The sequence below is a fragment of the Harpegnathos saltator genome, unplaced genomic scaffold (assembly GCF_003227715.2).
Source record: "Harpegnathos saltator strain DR-91 unplaced genomic scaffold, Hsal_v8.6 scaffold248, whole genome shotgun sequence".
Taxonomy (NCBI): Eukaryota; Metazoa; Arthropoda; class Insecta; order Hymenoptera; family Formicidae; genus Harpegnathos; species Harpegnathos saltator.
Window position 1 is genome coordinate 377,933 of NW_020230037.1, and position 22,460 is coordinate 400,392.

The 22,460-nt window shown below is 50.8% G+C and overlaps 1 protein-coding gene across 11 annotated transcripts in view; it reads right to left on the reverse strand.

Moving 5' to 3' along the window:
* Positions 1-22,460, reverse strand: part of LOC105183037 (uncharacterized) — a 212,729-nt gene that overhangs the window by 15,228 nt on the left and 175,041 nt on the right. For 9 of the 11 annotated variants that reach the window (XR_003112938.1, XM_025298922.1, XM_025298926.1 and 6 more), the window contains exons 12-15: positions 14,506-14,782; positions 10,918-11,075; positions 6,471-6,616; positions 266-463 (exon numbers count right to left, since the gene is read on the reverse strand). Coding sequence is in view for 10 of the 11 variants with exons in the window: in XM_025298922.1 (XP_025154707.1) it covers positions 266-463; positions 6,471-6,616; positions 10,918-11,075; positions 14,506-14,782 (779 nt within the window). In the remaining variant the exon portion in view is untranslated. The remainder of the gene's footprint in view (positions 1-265; positions 464-6,470; positions 6,617-10,917; positions 11,076-14,505; positions 14,783-22,460) is intronic. The other 2 variants (XM_025298928.1, XM_025298923.1) reach the window with 1 other exon arrangement.

Below are 22,460 nucleotides of genomic sequence, written 5' to 3' on the forward strand. Positions count from 1 at the left end.
AAAGCGATCGGTCTGAAAAGCAGCGCTGCCCTCAAATTCGCCATTCAAAGCATCACACCGCGTCCTCGTGATCGTCCAGAGCGCTTCTAGGTCCGCGAGCCTACAGTAAGCCATCGTCATCGTTTGTGGATATTTCCGTCTAATTACTGTGTGAAAAACTTCGCGAGATCGCGCCTATACAAGCTCTCTCTCTCTCTCTCTCTCTCTCTCTCTCTCTCTCTCTCTCTCTCTCTCTCTCTCTCTCTCCCTCTCTCGCTCTTCGGACCTGCGCCTCGATCTCCATGTGGCACGTCTCCATCGCCTTGAGGACCGTCGCGTTCTGCCGTCGCAGCTGGATTAGCAGCAGCACCAATTCCTCGTGGGTCCTGCCGAGGAGCTCGCCGGCGGACACGCGCACCAGGCCGGAAGCGCCAGCTTGCGTCACCCTGCCGCCAGCATCCGCTCTCTGGGAGCTGACGTTACTCTGTCGAGGCATGCAATCGTCAGTTAGGCACACACGCACAAACAACAATCACGCGCGCGCGGGTTACGCGAGCTATCACGGTCGTAATGTGGGACGCCTGACGCCGCGAGGACACCCCAAGGACCTCGCGACGATGTCGTCTAGCGGGGAAATGACACGCCGCTGCCGTCGTCTCAGTCGAGGTCCTCAGCGGCGACGCGACGTTACAGCCGTAACAGGGCGGTGGGAAATTCGCCCTTTCCGCTTCTCCGTTCTTCCTCCGTACTATCTCTATCTCCCTCGCGCGCGATCGTTCATTTTCGCAAGTTAGTTACTTCGCGGTGTTCTCGTTGGATATTCGATTACCTCTCTGCCCATACGGAGGAAATTTGTCTCTCTCTCTCTCTCTCTCTCTCTCTCTCTCTCTCTCTCTCTTTCTCTCTCTCTCTCTCTCTCTGCGAGAGAGAGTCGCTCGAAGAAATGACTAGGGGCGATTAATTCTGCCGTGTCACAATTACTCGCAGCATGTGCGGAGTGTATATATAGGTGTGTACGTGTGTGCGTGCGTGTGTGTGTGTGTGTGTGTGTGTGTAGATTTGATTGGCATGGGAGAGGAGAAATACATCCTGTTATCGTCAGCAGTGTCTGAAGGCGCGCTTGAAATTAACATCGCCGCGGCATAATGTAGACGCTCTCGAAGCTGCCGCACAATTGCGCGCAATTAATCCCCGCTAAGATATCGCGCGAAAATCGCCGGGCGCGATGCCGAATCGCTCGATTCGGTGAGATCTTTCAGAATATGCGGCAGAAGAGGGCTGGCGCATACGAAACCTGTCGGGGCGATTTCTACCGGGGCGCAAACGGCTACTCGTTACGACAAGCCGCGCGCGGTACAGTATCCACCAAATCGCAACAGCCCGAGGTCGAGCGACGGCAGGTGGAATTGAATTACGAGCGTTTGTGCGAGCGGCATATACACGTTCCGTTCGTTTCGTACCGCTCACAGATGCACGCGCGCGCGCGCGCGCGCGAGGAGCGCGCACGAGAGATTGATAAAACGGCCGGGCCCCGCAACTATAGCCCGGCACGAATCCCGCATAAATGCGAGAAATGGAAAAACGCGGCGAACCGCATTTGCCGGCCGAATTAGGTGCTCCGTTTGACAGTATTGAAATTTCAGCCGATGCGGTTTTATGTCAGTCGACCGCGACTGCATACACAAACTTTTTAACTGCGCGCGCCGGAATTTCTCGGCGATAAACCGGAGCGTGCGCGCCCGCAAGGATTACCGGCTCACTCACTCTCTCTCTCTCTCTCTCTCTCTCTCTCTCTCTCTCTCTCTCTCTCTCTCTCTCTCTCTTCCTTCTCTTTCCGCCAGGCATTTTACATTCGTCGGGCCGCTTCGTGCGCCGAGACCGCTACGTTTTAGTGGCTCTCGCGGTCGAATTTGCGGCAACTTGAGAGAGAGGTGCGCGCGGCCTCTCGTTCAAACTCTCGCGTAATACGACGGGAAACAATGCATCGAGGGCCGACAATCGCCGGTTGAAACAATTCGTTTGTTATTAGCGACGCGCGGCGAATCGGACGGGCGCGAGCGGCGGCGATGATGAGCGAGGAGCGCTGTCGATACGAACATCGCGCGATCGCTCCTTCGTAAATGCCGCGGCGGCGTATTTGGTACGGCGTTTATTTATACGGCGACGTCTCCGTCGCTGATCGATAAAGATCAGCGAGTGTTTATTTCAGATCGTGCGAAAATAACGCCACGCTCGGCTTGGAAATCGCGCCGGCTGCGTCGCGCGAAAACACCGCGGCCGCATTTAACGTGTTACCCCTTCACTCCCTCTGTCCCTTTGCCCCTTTTATTCCCGCACTTTCTCGCTTTTTCCGTCATGGCGGCCACTTTCGGAGATGGTGTCGTGCTTACTTGTACGTAACGTCGCGACTCAAAGTAAGTCGGCGAAATTGACTCGAGCGGCCGCGGGCGCCCTTATCGCTGCGCCGTCGTAGGAATTCTTAAAAGTCACGGGGAATCGAGAGAGAGAGAGAGAGAGAGAGAGAGATGGGAAAGAATGGGAGAGAATGGGGTCTACTGCAATTTTCTAATACAAGGCGCGCTCGCCGCCGGAGGAGAATGCGTAAAAATTCTCATCAACACACTCACATGAACGAGCACGCGCATGCACACACACACACACACACGGTCGCGAGTGCAGCGAGGAGAAATCTCGCCCGATAAGCAACGTACGAAATCCGGGGGACTCGGGATCGATCGTGAATGCGCTTTGGTCTTCCTTATCTCCACTCAGCGACAGGTCCCAAAAGGTAAAAGCCCGCTGGCTGACTGACTCGTTCTCGATCTTGCCATTTCACGAAAATTCCTTTTCGATCGTCAATGATATCCTCTGCGATCTCGACGTCGTGTCCTTTCTCGCCGGGTATTCCTGCGAGATCCACAGATCGTTCTCTCGTCGCTCGAGGAACTCTCGACGCTCAGCCAGTCCCGAGTCTCTCGCTTTGCGAAATACAGCGAAGCGAAGCTCACATTCGCTAAAAAGAGAGAGAGAGAGAGAGAGAGAGAAGGGGGGAAAGAGAGACATTGAAGACCTTGCGGAAAGCCGGCTGATGTTCAGACGCATTGCGCGTTGCGACGTTCTCCAGCGCTTCATGAAGCTTCATCTCAGCGGCAGCAGCAGCATCGGTGTCGACTCTTGTAGCTCGCACTTTCGCGCGTGGTCGCTCCATGCAATCTCGTAATTACAGATTACGAGGCACGATTCGTGTCTCTTCTTACAGCCAGCCTTTCTATGAAGCCTTGCAACGCTGAGACGCGAGACAGACGCGTTCGCTCGTTCGGCCGACAACGCGCGCACGCGCGCGCGCGCGCGCGCACGGGAAAGCTCGGTCTCGGCAATCCGACAAAAGGACGCCGTATTTAATATTCCCAGGCGATCGTACGTGTATTCGGCGCTTTTACGAGACCGCCCCCGTGACTCACTTCCCGCGGCCTCCAAATCTCAAGTTCCAGTCGACTACGGTCGCGCGATCGGAGCTACTCGACTTGAGCTCGAATCTCGCCCGCGGCGGCGGCGGAGTCTCTCGTCGCGCTGCCTCGTACCTGTTCTCGAATGCACCCGAATGTCCTCGGATCGAAATCCCCTCGCCGGACGGCCTTCGCCCTTGGACGATCCGGCCGTTCCCACGGAGACGCTCCGGTTGCTGGCGAAATCCAGCGGAGATCCAGCGAGTGCGTGAGGAAGAGCTCGCGCGCCTCTCGCGGGCCGCAGGACTCTCGACGCGATGGCGCGCGATGACCGAACGACGCGCGGGAGTACCTGGCTGAAGGACTTGGGCCGACTGGCGTCGTGCCCGGCTCGTGATCGGCTTGCTCCCTCGCTCGTTCGGCCGAACGACCCAACGAACGACCGAGTGAGAGCGGGCGGGCGCGACCGGTCGGTCGGCTGCACACGGTGCATCGTCGGCCGCCTCGGCTGGCTCGCCCGGTGCCGGCGGGCGTTTTGTACCTTTTGCCCCGGTGAGGCCCGGTCGCGACCACACGCGGGTATGCTCGCCGACAAAAGTTTCCGCAGCGCGCCTTCTCCTCCTCTCGCGCTCTTCGGCTCTTCGCCCGACGCCTCTTGTTCTCGCGCCGACGACGACGAGAGCGGGGACGCCGCTTCGAACGCGGGTCCCCGTGTTAACGCCGTCGATCGATCACGCCGTGGACGACGGCAACGACGGGGAGACAGGGAAAGGGTGTTAACGGTCACGTCTCTCGCGGAGATATTACGCGGTCGCATTCCGAGGTGGATCGCGCAGAGTTCGCAGCCGCCGATTGATCGGCGGGGCTGAGGGAAAAATCGGCGACCTGAGGCTCGCCACGACGATGTCCGCTCGGAGCTCTCGACGCTTCGCTCTCACGTCACAGTAGGCTGTGGTTCCTGTGGTTCCACCAGGAACGCGCTGATATATCAGCGCGTCCACTGAACCTCCGTGACGCCGAGGAGTCACGGCGAGGTCGTCGTGAGAAAGTCCAAGACTAATGTCGCGCGACGTCGGTTGTGCACGCAGCTTTAGGCCTGTCTGCAGTTCCTTGGCACGGTGCCCTTGCTGACCGATGCTGACCGTATGCAGGATCGACCCTGGACCCCGCTTCTCAATTCTCTTTTCCTTTACCTCGCTAGAGTCTCGGTCGCGCTCCCCTTCGCTTGTCTTCTCTCTCTCTCTCTCTCTCTCTCTCTCTCTCTCTCTCTCTCTCTCTCTCTCTCTCTCTCTCTCTCTCCCCCCCCCTCTCTCCCCTTCTCCCTCCCCCCTCTCTCTCTCTATCTCTCTCCCTCTCGTTCTCGCCCTCGCGCTCCCGCCCCACTTCATCTTGATCCTGCCGCTGCTCGCTGCCCGCGTCGTGGCTCTCCATTGTATGTAATGGCGCCAGGACGACGACACTCGGGTCGTTACTTTCTTGCCCCCTCAAGATAGGGCCGCGTTAAGAGAGCGGGTCCGTTCGAATTCTCGCACGAAAAACTTCCTTTCGAGCCAACTCGACGGCGACGGCGACGGCGACGGCGACGGCGACGGCGACGGCGACGACGACGACGACGACGACGACGACGACGACGACGACGACGACGACTATCGCGGGAGAGCCGGTGAAATCGTACTTGAAGAATGCCGTCTAACAGGATTGTTTGTAGCGCAAACTGTGTAAATCGCCGGTGTAGTCGCGGCGTTACTGCCGCGATGACGACGACGACGATGTTGCGCTCTCTGCATACTGAAGGAACGATCGTCAAAAGTCAAAGGTGGCCGCGAGCGGGCCTAATGCTGCTATTATTGAAGCCAGTGTTGTTCCCCGATGCGATGGAGTCGAGTCCTTCCACGGAGCTTTGGGCTCTCCAGCTCGTTTCCAGCACCGAACTCGCGTTTAGCTCCGTTTAGACCCGATCGCGACCCGTTTCGTCTAACGGTGCGATAACGAACACGATCTGTTGCGCGAGACGCGTTAACGCAATGTTATCGACACACATACACACACACACACACACACACACACACACACACACACACACACACACACACACACACACACACACACACACACGAGCAGCTCAACCACCCGTCCCGATCGTCCTCCGCTCGGAGAACTCGGAAACTCGTCGACGGGTGTTTCGCGGCTGCAGCGTGCGCTGTACACATGACGTGGTGCAAAAGACGTTATCAATCTGGTACACATTGAAACGCGACACACACGAGTCGTGTGCGAGTGAGATGTGCGAAGGTGCCGCAGGCTCTTTCTACCGATCTCATTCTCTTCTCGTTTGGCACCGCGGGGCGGGCGGCGTGGAATTCGAGCTAAGTGGAATTTTTACACATGCTTTACGGTGATGATGCGAGCTACGTCGATGCCCCGACGATGAAACGAACAGACAGCGTGCCTTGCGTGACGGGGACACAGGGAGAAGACAATTAGACAAAGCAGCGAAACGACGGGACGTCGATTGTGCAACACGTCGTCGCGCAAGAATCCGCCGCTCGGATCGCTCCCGACGCGAGCGACGCTCGGGCTTTCTCTCTCCGGATCCGCTCCGACGATCTAAATTCCGCGCGCCGCGCCGCGCCGCGCCGGCAGAAAAAGGCGCGCGGAGAGAATAGAGAACAGCCGAAAAACACGGGCGCTCATAATTCTGCGCGATCGGCCGCGTCGCGTCGAGCGCGCGGCGCGTCACCGACGCGTCACAACGGCGACCTCGTCGACGGCGAGGCTGCTTCAAACGTCGGCACACAAACGTACACACGAGAGAGAGCGGCGGCACTTTTCACGCGGCGCCTCCGCTCGTAAATTCGCCGCTCGCGGCGGGAACGATCGCACCGTGACGCGGTTTAATTATCGCGACGGGGTTGCACGATCGATGCCGCGCGCGACTGCGATGCTGGCCGCGCGCGCGAATTTCCTCTCTCCATCCATCATGCTCTGCCATGCCAATCGAATCGACGGGCGCGATGTTAAGGCGACTCTTCGTCGCTCGCTCACCCTTTTATGCAGCAGCTCGTTGCAGTCCCGCGCCCGTTGCTGCTGCTGCTGCTGCTGCTGCTGCTGCTGGCCTTGCCGCTGACCCGCCGTCGCGCCTCCGCCGCGGTCGACTTCCCTGCCGATCGGGCTGATCATTTTTCTCTCGCCTGCGGGGGAAGAGGGTTAAGAGCTGTGAGTATCTTGCTGAAATGCTGCGCGTCCCTCGCGCGAAATCTATCTATGGCTGCCGAAGAGGAAGCCGCGTCGCAACGGACGGGGGTTACACACCCTCTGTCCCAAAAATAACTACGGACTAGCTTAGAAAAAAAAGAAAAAAACAAAAATGTGAAAGAAATCTTGACAAAAATCATTTTATTTATTCGAAATATTCTCCCTCGGTAGAAATACAACGATTTGCACGTTCGAGAAGTGCATCAAATGACACTTTTATGTCGCTGGTTCGAATGGTGTTGAGATTGGCTCGTCGTTGACCGTTGAATGTCTTCGATTGATGCAAAACGGTTGCCTTTCACCGCCAAATGCAGCTTAGAGAATAGAAAATAGTCGCAGGGTGTGCCAAATCGGATGAATACGGGGAATGTCGAAGTAATAAAATTTGATTTTTTGCTCAGAAAATCAGTGACAATTGACGAACGATGAGAAGGTGCATGAATCGTGCAACAATCGACCGAGATATCAAATTACTGTCACTTAAATGCGTCGTATCTTGGCTCCTAGTGAACGAAATGTCATGAAATATCTACAGGTAATTAAGGAAGGTTGACACTTCCTAACTCAATCTCCTACCAATAGAAGACGCCACTAATTTCGTCAAAATAGAGCCTTCCGGTTATTTTTGGGATAGAGTGTATGAGCGAAATGAGCGGAACTGTTGTGATATTTCTCTTTTCCTCCCTCTCTCTCTCTCTCTCGTTCTCTCTCTCTCTCTCTCTCTATCTTTTTCTTGTTCTCTCCGTCTCTGTCCGGTCATTCCGCCAGACTTTGCGAGTTCAGGCGAACACAGGCGAGATGAGAATACCGCGAAAACATTCAAGCAACGAGTCGGCAGATCGACTTTCTCGTTAATTACGTTGATGACGGTCGTTTGTATTTGCGCGTCGACGCGCCGGAACAACCGCAGCCGCTTAGTCTCGTTGTAAAAGGTGCATTTCACCGCGCAAAGTGCCGATATCGATATCCCGCCGCTGATTTAGCCTAGAAAAGGATTTGCGAAACCGGCATTTTGCGAAGGAGACTCAACGGTCGCGCGTCGACGTTCCCATCTCGCCAATTACGCGACGCGTCTCGTTGATCAAGCTGCCGGATGCTGAACGAATGAACTTTGCACGGGACTTTGAACGGACCTTGGCGGCTCTTTCGAAAGAATTGCATTTTTACTCGCGTGCCGATTACCATCGCGGGCAATGGCGCGGCGCGGCGCGGCGCGGACTGCGTCGTGTAAGATATTCAGGCGAAAATGTTTCGCTGCTGCGACCGTTAGATGCGTCGTAAAACGCGAGAGAGGCACCACGGACCTCCGTCCAACGCGGAAAATTGCGCGGCTATTGTAGAGAGATGGAATCGGATCGCGCGGAATAGGAAGATTCTTGGCGGACCGTGGCATTTAGGAAAACCGCGAACGATCTTCTCCATTTTCTCGGAAGGTAATATTTACCGAGAGAGAAAGAGAGCGAGAGAGAGAGAGAGAGAGAGATAGAGAGAGTGAGAGAGAGAGAGAGGGAGAGGGAGAGAGGAAGAGAGGGAGAGAGAACTATCCTCCGCATCTGTGCGCCCGAGATAAAGTCACTATATATTCTTACAATTTTCCCGGCACCCGCGCGTGTGTCATACCTTACGTGCCGCGTAAAAAAAGAAAAGAAACGACGGAAACTGAGCGAGATTCGAAAATCGCATCTAAGAGAAGGGAAAAGCGGAACAAGAGAAAACCAGCGAGCGAGAGGGAGAGAGAAAGAGCGAGAAATTATTTTGAAGCTCGACGGAGAAGAAAGCTAATACTCATCCTACTTCCCCTTCTTCTATGTATTATCCAGCGTCGACGTTCAGTTGATTTTTCCAGACAAACGCCCGCTGTCGCAGACTCGTCGCGTCTCGAGGCAGGGAAGGGAGAAAATTCAGGAAATAAGAAAAAGAGAGAGAGAGAGAGAGAGAGAGAGAGAGAGAGAGAGAGAGAGAGAGAGAGAGAGAGAGAAAGAGCCAGAAAGAAAGGGGAAAAAAGGAAAGAATCATTCCGTGAGCGTGACTTTTCTTTTTCCTGGCGGAGCTGCCGCACAAGGTTCGCTACGTAATGACATCGTGCACCCCGGGGTTATACGTTCCCCGAAGCGCTGATCTTCCCGAGGCCTGATATCGATTAGGCGCGCGCGCGTGTGCATGTATGCCTTCACGGAGTTAGGCGGGGCACCTGCGAGTGCACATGGGATTTCCATTATTCCACGTTGTGCATTAGACAGGCGGCGCACACACACACACACACACCTGCACACAGAGATACACGTACGCACACCCTTCGGCGGAACGCCGCATGGATCCTCGGATAATTAACCCGAGCTCGCCGCTCTCTCAAATTCTCGACCTAAATTTATGTCCTTTTCACGACGGTTCGGCAATCTCGCGATTCCCGGCTAGATGTTAAATCGCCGCTTAATCTCGCGGATATTAATCGCTCGTCCGTCATCGCCCGTGCCGGGCGCTGTTCATCGCTCTCTTAAGTTCACGCGCGCGCGCGCGCGCGAACCAGCGGGGTCAACTTTGAATATTAAAAGCTCTCCCCCCTCCCCCTCCCTTCCATTCTCGTCGCGCCGTGCTCTCTCGGCTAATGATAAGTAAATTTGTCCCTGCGTTTCCCATACTCGGAGCCCCGTCCCTGGTGTTCGTCGCCGCGAAAGATGGAGCGCGGCAAATGGAAGAAGAAAACAAGCAGAATGATTGCAGCCGTGAACACCGGCGGCGGCGATCGATCGCGCGCCGCAGTTGGAAAAGTCATTAAATCCTCACGCGTCCCGCACCCTCGTCGAGTCATGATTTCGGTAACGAGCACGTTTGCCCGCGACGCTCCGCTCATCGGCGTCAATTAAGCCGCGACTCTGCGTTTTACACGCGAGCGGGGGAGAGGGGAGGAAATTCGCCGGTCGTTCGGGAACTCAGTTAACGAGGACCGGACAGCGTCGCAGTTTCAGCGTCTCGTCGTCGCGCGAGCGATTCCAACTTGCATTACGCTCGACAATGTATGAATCGCGCCGTAACTAACTTGGACCGCGCGTAACTGAGCTTGGGGTTCTTTCATAAGAGCGGATTCCTCGGATCGAGCATCTCGGCGGGCGATTAATCGGTCCGACGCACAGTGGGGCATTTTGGAAATTTACTGCTCACAATGTCTAGAATCCTTGATTTTTAACTGATTTAGATCATTTCTTTTTTTAAATTGTTTTTTAAATTTTTTTAATTGTTGGCGAAAGAATTCTCTGTCGTGGCCGATTTTTCTGAGAAATGTTTAAAAAATTTTTAAATCACATAAACTGCGAATCCAACAATGCTAGATTACATCACTGAGCTCCAAGTGCGTGTGCGCGGGTGTGCGTATGAAAGGAAGTTCTTTCCATCGTAAATATGTATAATCAGTCACGATTACAAATATGTCGCGGGTATATGAGCCAATAACGGACTTCCACATCACCCTGGAGATGCCGTTACAGGCACGTTAGGTTTTTTTTTAGCGAACCTTCACCTTGAGCCCTATCTTAACACTGTCCCTGCCAGATACCCAACTAACTACACAAAAGCATAAAAATATCTTCTAAATCGGTGATAAGGGACTTATTGTTGTAAAAGAGGCTTTTTGGGATTCGGGATCAACATTTCTGATTTTATATGTCCACCTCTTTGTGAACGAAGCGATATACGGATCTGATGAAATCAACAATTTATGAATTAAATCCGTGTTCGTATCCTTACGAGAACTTTTTCTTGTACCATACTCGGCGTATTCTCTTAATATTTTTATGCTGTGCTTCCTCGCATTCCTCTGAAAAAGAAGCGATTGGCTCATATACCCACGACATATTTGTAATCGTGACTGATTATACATATTTACGATGGAAAGAACTTCTTTCCATACGCACACACGCACTTGGAGCTCAGTGATGTAATCTAGCATTGTTGGACCGCAGTTTATGTGATTTAAAAATTTTTTAAACATTTCTCAGAAAAATCGGCCACGACAGTTCTGCAGAGAATTCTTTCACCAACAATTTGAAAAAAGAAATTATCTAAATCAGTTAAAAATCAAGGGTTCTGGACATGGTGAGCAGTAAATTTCCAAAATGCCCCACTGTGCGACGTCCCGAGATCGGAGCGCAGCTCTGCACCACTAATCGGGCGTGGGCAAAAGCGACTCTGTCGAGCACGCTCCGGCTGCGCGGGTCGTCGTCGACGAGAAGAGAGAACTTACTCGGACTGTGCACGCGTATCTCGCTGTCGCTCGGGCTGGACACACGGTGGTCGTTCAACGAGGCGACCCGCAAGTGTCCGACCGGACTGATCAATCGCTGAGTGGAATGACCGCCCGGCGATGCTAACCTCAGGTCTTTCATCTCGTTGCCGGTAACCCTGAAATTAGACAAGAGCAGGTCAGTCGGGTTGACTCGTGGAAGGCGTCACCGGTCGCCCGCCACGCCTGGAATGACGCCGTAAAAATGTTACGGCCCGAGCCCCCGGGGAGAAAAATGTGGGAACTCGATCCTTTTCGTGTCGACCGAAGGATCGCGTTGCTGCCTTTTCCTCTCCCCCTCCGGCTGAGAGTTTTCGCGTAGTTTCACGCTGCGACGGTGGAATAACACTCGAATATAATTTCAACTTGCATCTCTCTCTCTCTCTCTCTCTCTCTCTCTCTCTCTCTCTCTCGCAGTTAGTCTAGGTCGGAGGCCCCGCGAGATTTTGCCGAGCGGCGCCGTTACTAATTTAACGTTATCTCAGACACGTCAAGTGGGTATCGATAATTCACAGGCATATTTCGCGGCACGCGCGGCTCGCTCGATAGCGAATAACTTGCGATAACGGGAAGGAGGAGCGCGTTTCTCGCGCGGGAGCGGCTGGACGGTGAGCGCGAGACTGTGGGAGAATCCGCCCGAAAGAAATTAGTGGCGGAAATTAGATTGGACCCGACACGACGACCGTGGAAATTGAGACGCGGCGCGAAGGTGAGCCGCGAGCGCGAACATGCGCGGGAGGTAATTATGTTACCAAGGTGACGCAGTTTAGCTCACGTCGCCGGCTAATAATAGAGCCGGGCGAACTTGAGAGCGTTCTCACGCGTCGATCGTGGCATCGCGGCGCCCTTCGCGAGTTCGGACTAATTAGTGCAATTGCGATACCGCGCAATCCAAGCGCCGCGCAATTCTGTCAAAGAGCGCGCCGGGAAATCTGACCGGCGCGGGCGGCACGTTCGCATTATTTGCGCGGTCAGCGGCGCGCGCGGGGCTCATAATTAAGCAGCCTGACAGGCTGAACGGGGCGACGCAGCTAACGAGCTGCTCGCCGGCTAAATATGGCGATAGCTAATCGCGTTACGTCGCGGCCGCGTGCGCTCTCCTCGTGGCCTTCTACGACGGCCATCCAGTCCGCATCGTGCGATTTGACAATCGCGCAATAACGGCCCGTCATTGTGCGAGAAAAACCCGAGCGGTGCATCGAAACATCCGCTTGATATCGGCTTGATAAATCGCGCACCGAGACGAGTTCGCCTTTCGCAGCGGCGACAGCCCTCGCCGCCCCATCGGACGCGCGACTTTGCCGTTGTGAACGCACCTTAAGGGGGGAATTCCATGCGGAAGGCCGTTTTCAAGGCTATTTTTACGAATTTTTTTAACGGTAAGACCAATGAACCGGAAATTTTCACGGTGTATTCATTAATGTTCAAAGTATAAAATAAATTTTGTTGAATCATAAGAACTGAATCTGTAATTATAGATAAAAATGCAGTTATCCGATTGCGAGCTCCGTTTGCTGTCGACATATAATTCCAGGCCTCTCACTACTTTGAAGCCAAACAATGAGAAAGATTTTTAAAATATACATTTGCCATTGTAGCCCGTACCAAAATGAAGGCGGTGAAGCCAAGTTTGGGAAAATAATGACTGTACAAAGAAAAAAAAGTATAAGAAAGTAAAACTTTTTTCAACTTGTAGTCATGGTTAAAAAAAATGAATAAAATAAAATATAAATGTGTTCGAGGTAGAGACGAAAACTACACGTCTACTGTATATTATGCAAAAATTTCAAGTTATTCGGTTCAGTGTTTTTTGCATAATCGTGTCGACAGTTTGAGAAAATGGTGTTTCCGGATAAACGCGTTTAAAGTTTTGTGTGCACTTTCCATACAGATAGTAACAAATTTATTTTATACTTTGAACATTAATGAATACACTGTGAAAATTTCAGATCCATTGATCTTACTGTTTCTATTAAAAGAATTCGTAAAAATTTCCTTGAAAACAGCTTGCTCCGCATGTAATTCCTCCCTTAATGAATGAATAATGGCAGCGCGCTCGACATCTGTTACTTCACGCTGTAATTCTTCGTGCGTACGTCGGTGGAATAATAGAGTTACCCTGAGGCAGGTCGGCGCGCAAGGACCACGACCGATCAGTCGTGTGTTCGTATCTCTGAGAGAAACTAGGGAGAGAGGGGGGGGGGGATCACGACGCGATCTCGTCGCGGGGAGCGTAAATACTTTTCCCCGAGTCTCGTGGAAACTGGAGCAACATTGCGCAATCGGAGAGCAGAAAGGTCTAATCTCCCGAGTTTAACCCTCAAAGCACCAGGATGCGTGAAAGTTCACCCGATGATATTTTCAACTGTTGTCGCTAAATAGCAGTGCGTTACACAGCGGTGTCTTGCTGGTATTTATAATGTTCACAAATATTTATGGTCGATATATACTCAAAAAAAGAAAAAAAGAAAAGAATTAAAAGAAGCGTGAATGGAAATTTACCCTTCCTAGTAACAGGAGGTCCTACTAATAGGAAGTCCTAGTAATAAGAAGTGACAGAAACAGTGTTCAAGAATTAATCGTTACGTCGTCTGAATATTCTCCGCCGTTATCGGGGCAATCTTTGCTATTGAAAAATACAATCGGAGTCAATGTGGACAAGTGGGTCGAGTTAACCGATATTTAACTAACCTAAAAGCTCACACATAATGAACTGCATTCGTTGATCCAATTTCCAAGATCATTTCAAATAATAGATAAACGTACGTACATACTATCGGAATAACGGAACGGCCGGTGGCGCCGAAACGGGCGAACAAACTGTCGCTCGGCAAACGACGAGCTATCCATGATGAGCCCTCCATGATGATTACGAGTAACAGAAGGCAGCCGTTATAATGGCGACTCGTCTTGAACGACTGATCGCGCAGACGGGAAGCTCTATATCGGCGCGTAACACAGCGGCAAGGTCAGACCTCGCAGGCGCTGGAGACCTCGTCGGGGTCGACCATCGGTGAAACACGCGATATACTATGGACAGATTGTTTCAACTCCTTGGTAAGTTAACTGATGGTTCAAGCATATGTCTGTCTTTGTCTAAGCTGAAGGAAGAACAAAGACAAATGTATGACTCAACTATCGGTTAACTCACCAAGGAATTGGAACAACCCGCCAACCTAGGACTGTATGTTCTACCTTCTTGGTGAGTTGACTGATAGTTAAATCATATGTTTATCTTTGTTTCTCCTTCAATTCAAACGAAGACAGACGTATGATTTAACTACCAGCTAACTTACCAAGAGGTAAGGTTGGAACAACCGGCCGCTAGGTCGGGGAGTTTTCATCCGTGAGCGTGAGCGAAGTGGCCAAACAACGACGGCGTCTCATCCGGACTTGCGGGACAGCCAACACAGTTGCCTAATAAGTTTCGCCGTCGCGCGACAGGGGCGGCGGTTTCGTCGCAGCGCGCGAGCGCGGGCGAGGAGAGAGAGAGAGAGAGAGAGAGAGAGAGAGAGAGAGAGAGAGAGGCCGAGTGGTACTGGTACTTACATGCCGGGGCCTCTGCGGATGTCGCCGTTGCTGGCGGCCCTGAGCATCTGCGAGGTGGCCGGCTCGTCCTCCAGCTGTCTGAGAGACTGGTGCTGAGGAGTGGAGTGATGGAGCGGAAGCGGCTGCTGCCGATGATGGCCGGCGGCGCTGCTTCTCGGTAACGGAAGAGTGGACACTACCGTCGGCGCTTGAGTCAGCGTTCTTTGAGGCAGATGAGACGTGCTGACGGCCCTCGGCGGAAGCGGATCCCTTCCTATGACGGAGCCCGAGCCGGACGCTGCGAGGGAACGAACGGGATTCTCGCTTAATAAACGATGCGTAACCGAGGAATTCGCGATTCCCTGCGCGATGCGGAGGAAGGACTCGACGAGAGTCCTCCGCGGCACGCTGGAAAGCTACGAGCGTGGCTGCGCTTTTACACCCGGAGAGGCCCGACTAGAAATTTTGATCAGGTACGCCTGATATTGGGACCTAATAAGGACCTAATAGGATGAATGAAGGGCAATCCTAATTAGGTCAGTCCTTATAAGGTCAAGGATAACAATTGAGTAAGGAAGACTTTTATAAGGTTCTAATGATTGGGTCCATATTAAGACCTTATGTATTAAGACCTTAACCTAAATATAATACCTTAATGTACCAACCTAATGTAAGATATGATTTGCATTATCAAGTTTTAACAAAAACCCTTTGTAGTTAATTTTATATGTATATGATATGAATTACAATGTGAATATGAGAAAAAACGTAATACGAATTCAGTAAGGTAACTTAATAAGAACTTGACTATGAATCCTTAATAAGGTCCTAATATCTACGTTACATGGACTTACTAGGACCCGATAGTATTACCTTACTGGGACCTGAAGTTCAAATGAGGTTAACTTGATCAGGACCATGGGATAAATTTCTAGTCGGTGGCCGCAGCGGTGCTTCATATCGCTTCGCGTTTTGCCGGTGCCGTGCTTGCGACTTTCGAGCAACGTTGTCGTCGACGTGGACATTAAGCTCTCTCTACGTGACGACGCGGGGAAACGAGCCGTCGCGTCGACGGACATTCTTACCTGACCCTGCGCCTCGGAGTTGGTGAACGCGCCGAAAAGTGTCATTACGAGGGCGGCCTCGTTCGGGGAAGGTCGCTTCCTCGAGCGAACTCGGCTTTCGTTCGTCTCGCGCGCGCACGTTCGACGTCTCGCTCACCATTGCCGCTAGTTATTCTCAAGGATATCGGAGTTTCACGCCGAGATATACGCGCTAATTGGGTCCCGTGTGTACTCGGTGAGATCATACGAGTATTCCCGGCGCGCGCTGGAAATGCGCTGCGAACGATAATACGACAGAAATATGTGGGAAAGCAGAATGTGGACGCCGGCTCGGATCGGCAGAAATCCTTCGTAGACCGCTCGTTACGGTCCGCTCGTGCGGCGAACAACGAGCCGGTCGAGTCGAGAGAGAGAGAGAGAGAGAGAGAGAGAGAGAGAGAGAGAGAGAGAGAGAGACCTAACGAGAGACGCGTACGCTTCGTTAAGACTTTACGACTTCGGTGATCTCAACGTGAGTCGAAGGCGCGCGCTTGCCTTTTGTCGGAAGTCGCCGTTGCCGTTGATAATGTCGCACACACGGTTATCCGGTCGCTGCCCGAATCCATCGGCTCGCGCCGAAATGAGGGGGAGCAGAGCCCGCGATCGATCGGCCTTAAACCCATTAAGCGCCACTGCCATCTCCTCGCATTTTTCACCGGAGCTTCGGACGGATCGGTTTATCCAATCGAGATCCAAGACTGCCTGCCTCTCCGAGGTCTAAGATTAGCATCGGAATAATTTCCACTGATCGGCAGATGCGACTGCGACGATACAATTGACATCGAGGACGTGGAATTATTCATCAAGCGGCTTTATTCGATAAACAAGTGACGCTCCGCAAATGACCGCCGGTGGCTGAAGAAAGAAGTCCTCGGAAATCATATTCCCGATATCCTCGATTATCCGTCATTATTTCCCCTCGCGAGATCGTGCGTATTTTTACTCGCGACGTTAAAGCGTCGTGGATTTACGTCGACTTCGCGAGGAAGAAGCCGTCCACGATCTGCGTTTTTTCTCAGCAGTCATCCCGCGCGATCAAAGCGGATAATCAGCCTGGAGCCTGTCGTCACTGGATGGTCACCTCGGCGATACACACACAGTGACACGATCAACGACAGGGAGATTACCAGATAAGCCGCGTAAGCGGCTGAATTGTAATGATATAACAATAAAAGAGAGAAAATTCGCCCGTCCCCGCCGAGGGAGTTCGCTCGCGCCGCGACATTTCGACGTGAACGCGTCGCGCTTGGCGACGTAGATCGCAGAACTTGGACGGACGCGCGCGCGGGGGAGGGCGGGAGGGTTCGGACGACGAAGCCCATTCGTTAATATAAAACGATTCTCGCGGCCGGATGCCGCAGCGGACACGGGAATGACGTGCGCGCAGAGGAGGAGAGATCGAGCGGAAACGCGCGCGCGCGATCCCCCGGATCGTCGCTCGGGGAGCGGCGGTTTGAGAGGAGTCCGACGACCGAGGAGTCGGAGGAAAGGATAATTTATCGCGCGCAATTAACTCTCCACCTCCGAAAGCGGGCCGTAACGGCGGTTACGTAAAGCCCAGGATTGTGCTCGGGGAACGACACGTCAATCGAACGGATCGCGCGATCCCTCTCTTGCCTTTCCTCCTTCTCTCTTCCTCGGCGATTTTCGCTGGAAAGTCAAGCGAGCGTCACTCCGGACGGAAAAGCGGCGTCGACTCGGGTCGTGCCAGAGCGGATCCGCGCTTGCTCGCACGGAATGGCCGCTCGCGCGACGATCGTTCACGCTTAAACGACCGTCCGCGCTCGCAGAGTGACGTCGGAGAACGCGAACGAGTCGCGCGCGATGCCATATGCGCGCAGCAGGGAACTCCCCTCGCGCACTTTGCGCGTTGGAGAACAGACGCTGCTCGATCAGCGGAACGCGCGCGCGTGCGCGCGCGCGCGCGAAAGCGGGCCGTTCGTGATAAAGACATCACGCGGTTGGAAATTCCATTCTCCCGCCGCGCTGTGCCGAGCTGTGTGTGCGCACCTCCGCTGCGAGAATAGATACAGGGCTTTTCTGCTTATCGGATAAACCCGCTGGAGAGCGACCGGTTCGCACGGTGGAGGCGGAAACACTCGAGGAACACGGCGCGGCCACTCGAGCGCGCCTGCGAGAGGGCAGCGCGTCGGAGATGCTCCCGCTGGTGGCCGCACTTCGAAATTCATTAGGCCTGTTGCGAAATCGGTTTTGGGAACTTTGGTCTTGGTTATAAAGTTGTCGGGGCCTTGACTTGAAGCAACTTTGATACGTTCCGTAATTGATCAGTTGACCGCGCTTGGACCACGTTCGCAGCCGTGTACCACTTCTGTTTAGAAACTTGGTTTTGGCTATTTTTATAATTGATCAGCTGATCAACTGCGGAACGTACGCAAGTTTTAGCTTAACCCTTTGGGCCACGAATTTCTCCTTTTGACTGATTTCTATAAAGCTTTGTATCCAGGGGTCTTTAATGTCGCTGATTACAAATCCGTTGTCAGATTTCCGAAATTCAAAATGGCGCAGAAATTTGGGTTTTTCAAATTTCTCGCTTCGCTGTACCGAATCGGCTATCGTGAATTTTGAAAATCTGACGATGGATTCATAATTAGCGACCCAAAAACCCCTCAATACTAATTTCTCTAGGAATTGAAGTTTTTTTTAAGTTTTCCGTGCGACATATTGGATTGGTCATCTTGAATTTTGAAAATCTGACGATGGATTCGTAATCAGTGTCCCAAAAAAATCCCTACGTCTCGATTCCCAGATAAAAATAGTTAATTCTTCGCCTTGCCATACATCTTAAAAACATTTTATTGCGTTTACTTATTTACTATTAGCAATAATAAATTTAAAGAGTTTATAAATAATCACAATTATTTTACACTAATTAGGGTCTTAAGAAGCTAGAAAATATAATTGCTAAGAAATCGATCATTAAAACTGCTCATAAAATATCAAAAACTGACGGAATATAAGTGGGTTTCTGGGTGCCCGCCTGCGCCACAAAGGGTTAAGGCCTACCAACTTTATATTAGGTGAATAATCGAAATTTTTCAGCTAAATTCAAAGTTTAAAAGCAAGTAAAACGAATTTGTCAATCAAAATATTCGCCATTGTTTTCTGTAACTTTAAGCCACCTTTCAGGCAGCTGATGAATTCCATGTCGGAAAAATGGTTATGTCTTTGGACACGATAAAGTCGTCGAGTCATTTTCGAATCTCATCCACTGGTTTCAAGTGTGTATCGGGCAAGGCATGTTGCATCGACCGGAACAAGTGGTAATCGGCAGGAGGAAGATCGGTAGGAGGTGAATACGCCAGCTGCTGCAAGACGTCCTAGTCAAGCCACTCACTATGATGTCTTTTGTCGTAGAAACAACGTGTGGCCTAGCGTTATCATGCAACAATTTCAACAGGACGTTTTCCTTCGCCACTATACGGGCGTTTTCCTACTAATTCCTCACTCAAACGGATTAATTGGTGTTGCGGGTTAGCGGTCCGCGGTAATTGTTTCATTCGGTTTTATTAGCTCATAATAAATCACGCCCTTCATATCCCACCAAGTACAGACCAGAATCTTCTTTCCGAACTGTTTTGGCTTTGCGACCGATGTTGATAGTTCGCCGGGATTTATGCATTTCGATTTTCTGCATTTCGGATCGTCGTAGAGTATCCACTTTTCATCGCCCGTAACAATTTTCCACAGGAGAAACTTTCTACGCTGCTTATTGAGGAGAGAAAGACACACTGCCATTCGTTGATTTTTGTTGGCTTCAGTGAGTTCATGCGGAACCCCATTTTCCTTCTTTCTGAATATTCCCCATCTCGTGTAAGCGTTTGTATGGAAATAGTTTGTTGCATTATTCCTAACCGCTCTGCAAGCTCTTTTTGCATTTATGCTGAATTCTCAGCGAGCAGTTGCTCCAAATCATTGTTGCCGCACTTCCGAGGGCCTCCAGGACGTTCTTTGTCACTCAGACTGAAGTCGCCGCTTTTAAACCGTCTAAACCAAAACGCACACATATCGTGCACAATATAATGTACCTTCGCCGAGAAAGGAACAAATCGATTCTCATGCTCTTGCGGCATTTTACTTTGTTGGAATTCGTAAAGAATGCAGTGCCGGATATGCACTTCATCTGTTGCCATTATTAACTGTACTGAACTGAATAATTTTTAGGCTATGTATGTTTTTGAGCCCTCCGTCGTGCGAAATGTAATTTTTAATAGCCATATGTCAACGCTACATAACCGCAAAAGAGCGGGAAAATTTCATTATTTGAAACTTGATTTCTTAGCCGCTTAAAAAAAAGTTTGGATTATATAGATTTGTACACCCAATAATTAAAACCGTTAGTTTCCAAAACCGATTTCGGAACAGGGAATCAATCACGCTTGAGGAATCATCCGTTCCTCCAGCGTAAACTCGTAAGAAGTGAAAATGTTCTAATATACCAAAAGCATATGGCAATGTTCATTTTTCACGAGTTCACGCTGGAGGAAAAGATTCATAATTGATACTCAGGCGTTGAGTTAGTTTGAGGCTTAACGACCTTACAACTGAAAGCAAAGTTCCGGAAACCGATTGCGGAACAGGCCTGTTATTTGTCGCGCGAACGGCTGCGACGGTCGGTCGTCCGATTAGAAGATTAGAGCGAGCCGAGTTTCATTATGCGCCGAATGCCGTCGACTCTCCGGCAACTTTGCGCCAACGAGAGCAAAGGCCTTTGCACTTGTAAGAAAGCGTTAACCGTAACCGTAATTTTAGTATTGGGTGAGTGCAAAAGTTCGTGCGGAGTTTGTGAGTATAACAGATACAAAAAATTATCATGATATTCTCCATCGTTTTATAATCTTTCCAACGTTCTGCAGCATACGATGCCTCGATCATAAAAACGCGCGTTGATTCGAAGAACAAGAGACGCCGTTTTTTAAGCTCAAAGATCAAGTTTTCCATTTAAATAATTTGCAATACGAAAATGAATCAATGCATATCAAGAATACGGATGCTTAAGAATTTTCTTTTTTTTTTTTTTTTTTTTTTTTTTTTTTTTTTTTTTTTTTTTTTTTTATTTGTGTTCTTTCGCCAAGTCATAATTTTGAATCACCCGCATCATTATTGATGCTTTCATTCGTCCATTCCTTTTTTTTGTTTTGTTTTTTAATTTCTCATCGGTCATTAGTATCAAAACATCGTTATGACCGATAAAAACGTGAAATTGCTTGATTTTTCTTCTCGGTCAGCAAATGGGGCACCCATATATCGAGCTTCAAATCGAATCCCATCTTTTTTAAACGCCGAAAAGCGGTTGATCGGTCAACGTTTAATGCTGTAGCAACTTCTTCTGTTGAAATTCGCGGATTATTGAGCACTAAAGTACGCAAAACATCGTCATCAATATCAGAAGGTCGACCAGAGCGTGGCTCGTCTTCAAGGTTAAATTCTCCGCGCCGAAATTTAGTAAACCATTTTCCCACAGTTCGTTTAGCTGGTGCTTCATCCTGATAAACATCCTGAATGTTTTTTACGGCTGCGGCAACGTTTATTCCCTTCCGAAACTCGTAAAGCATAACATGCCGTAAATGCACCTTATCGATACTCATTTTTAAAGTGATATTTCTCGAAGCAGTTTGTATGAAAACAAATGATTTTTTTTTTAATAACAGCTGAAGACGTCACCTTTCCAACGTTATATAATATGTAGATGGAAGTATTAATGATAACACTTTACGACGCTTATAACTCCATCTATTGAAACTCCGCACGAACTTTTGCACTCACCCAATACTTTCCAACACATACATTTAAATAGAGCAACGCAAGTGAAATTCCGTCTTGAAGTTACGCTTACGGAATTTCACTTGCGTTACTCTATTCAATGGTAACTAAAAATGGTACTAAAATTACGATTACGGTTAACGTGCTTTTTTACGTGCAAAGGCCTTAATTTTGCGCGTCTCAGGAAGTGGTGTTGTCGGAGCGACCCAAGACCCAAGCAGCCGAATATCTCGCGCTGCTAGCCGGCGAGTATCGCAGCGTGTGCACAAACAATTGCACCGTACCTTCCGGCAGCAACCAGGAAGTACCTCGGAAGTTGTTTGCGAAAATAATCAACGACGACGGTAGCGGCGTTTCGAACGACCGCTTTCCTACGATTTCCGTCCGACGTTCCCTTTTCCGCGCTGCGCAACAAAGGCGCGCTCCCAGCCGCTCAAAGCCCGCCGCCGCCCAGCCGGATCAGCGATTATTCATCTCGCGGCCCGACGCGATCGGTTCATCCCACTTCGTGTTCGCAGCGCGTACGATGTTGTATGAACATATATATATATATATATATATACACCGAGTGTCTCGAGTTTTAACGACTGAACCGCGTCAGCGTGTTCTACGGACGAAAGGAGGAAACGTTACATCCTCATGTGTCCGTGGAAACTTCATTAAAGTATTACGACGAAAGAAGTGAAATATGCCGCGACTGAAAGAAATTTTGTCGTGCTCCTTTTTGTTGCGACTTTTTAATAAAGCTTCTACGGATACACGCACGCGTAACGCTGTTTCCTCATTTTTTTAATAAGACACCTTGCATCCCTTTTATATCCTGTACCTTCATACCATCATCTCTCATTTAATTGATACAATATATAAATATGTACGTGTATAACGAAAGTTCTCCTGATTGCGAGAGAGTTCCGGCACGAATGAACGTAGCTGGAAGGGACGGACGTACTTTCGATACAAGTTCCGCGTCGACGGACAGTTTCCCCGTTTCAGTCGGTCGGAAATCGGGCTTCGCAAAGTTCGACGCACAACTTTCCGCGACGCGACGTGGCACAACATAACGAAAGCAAGAAAGGAGCGCAAAACACGCGA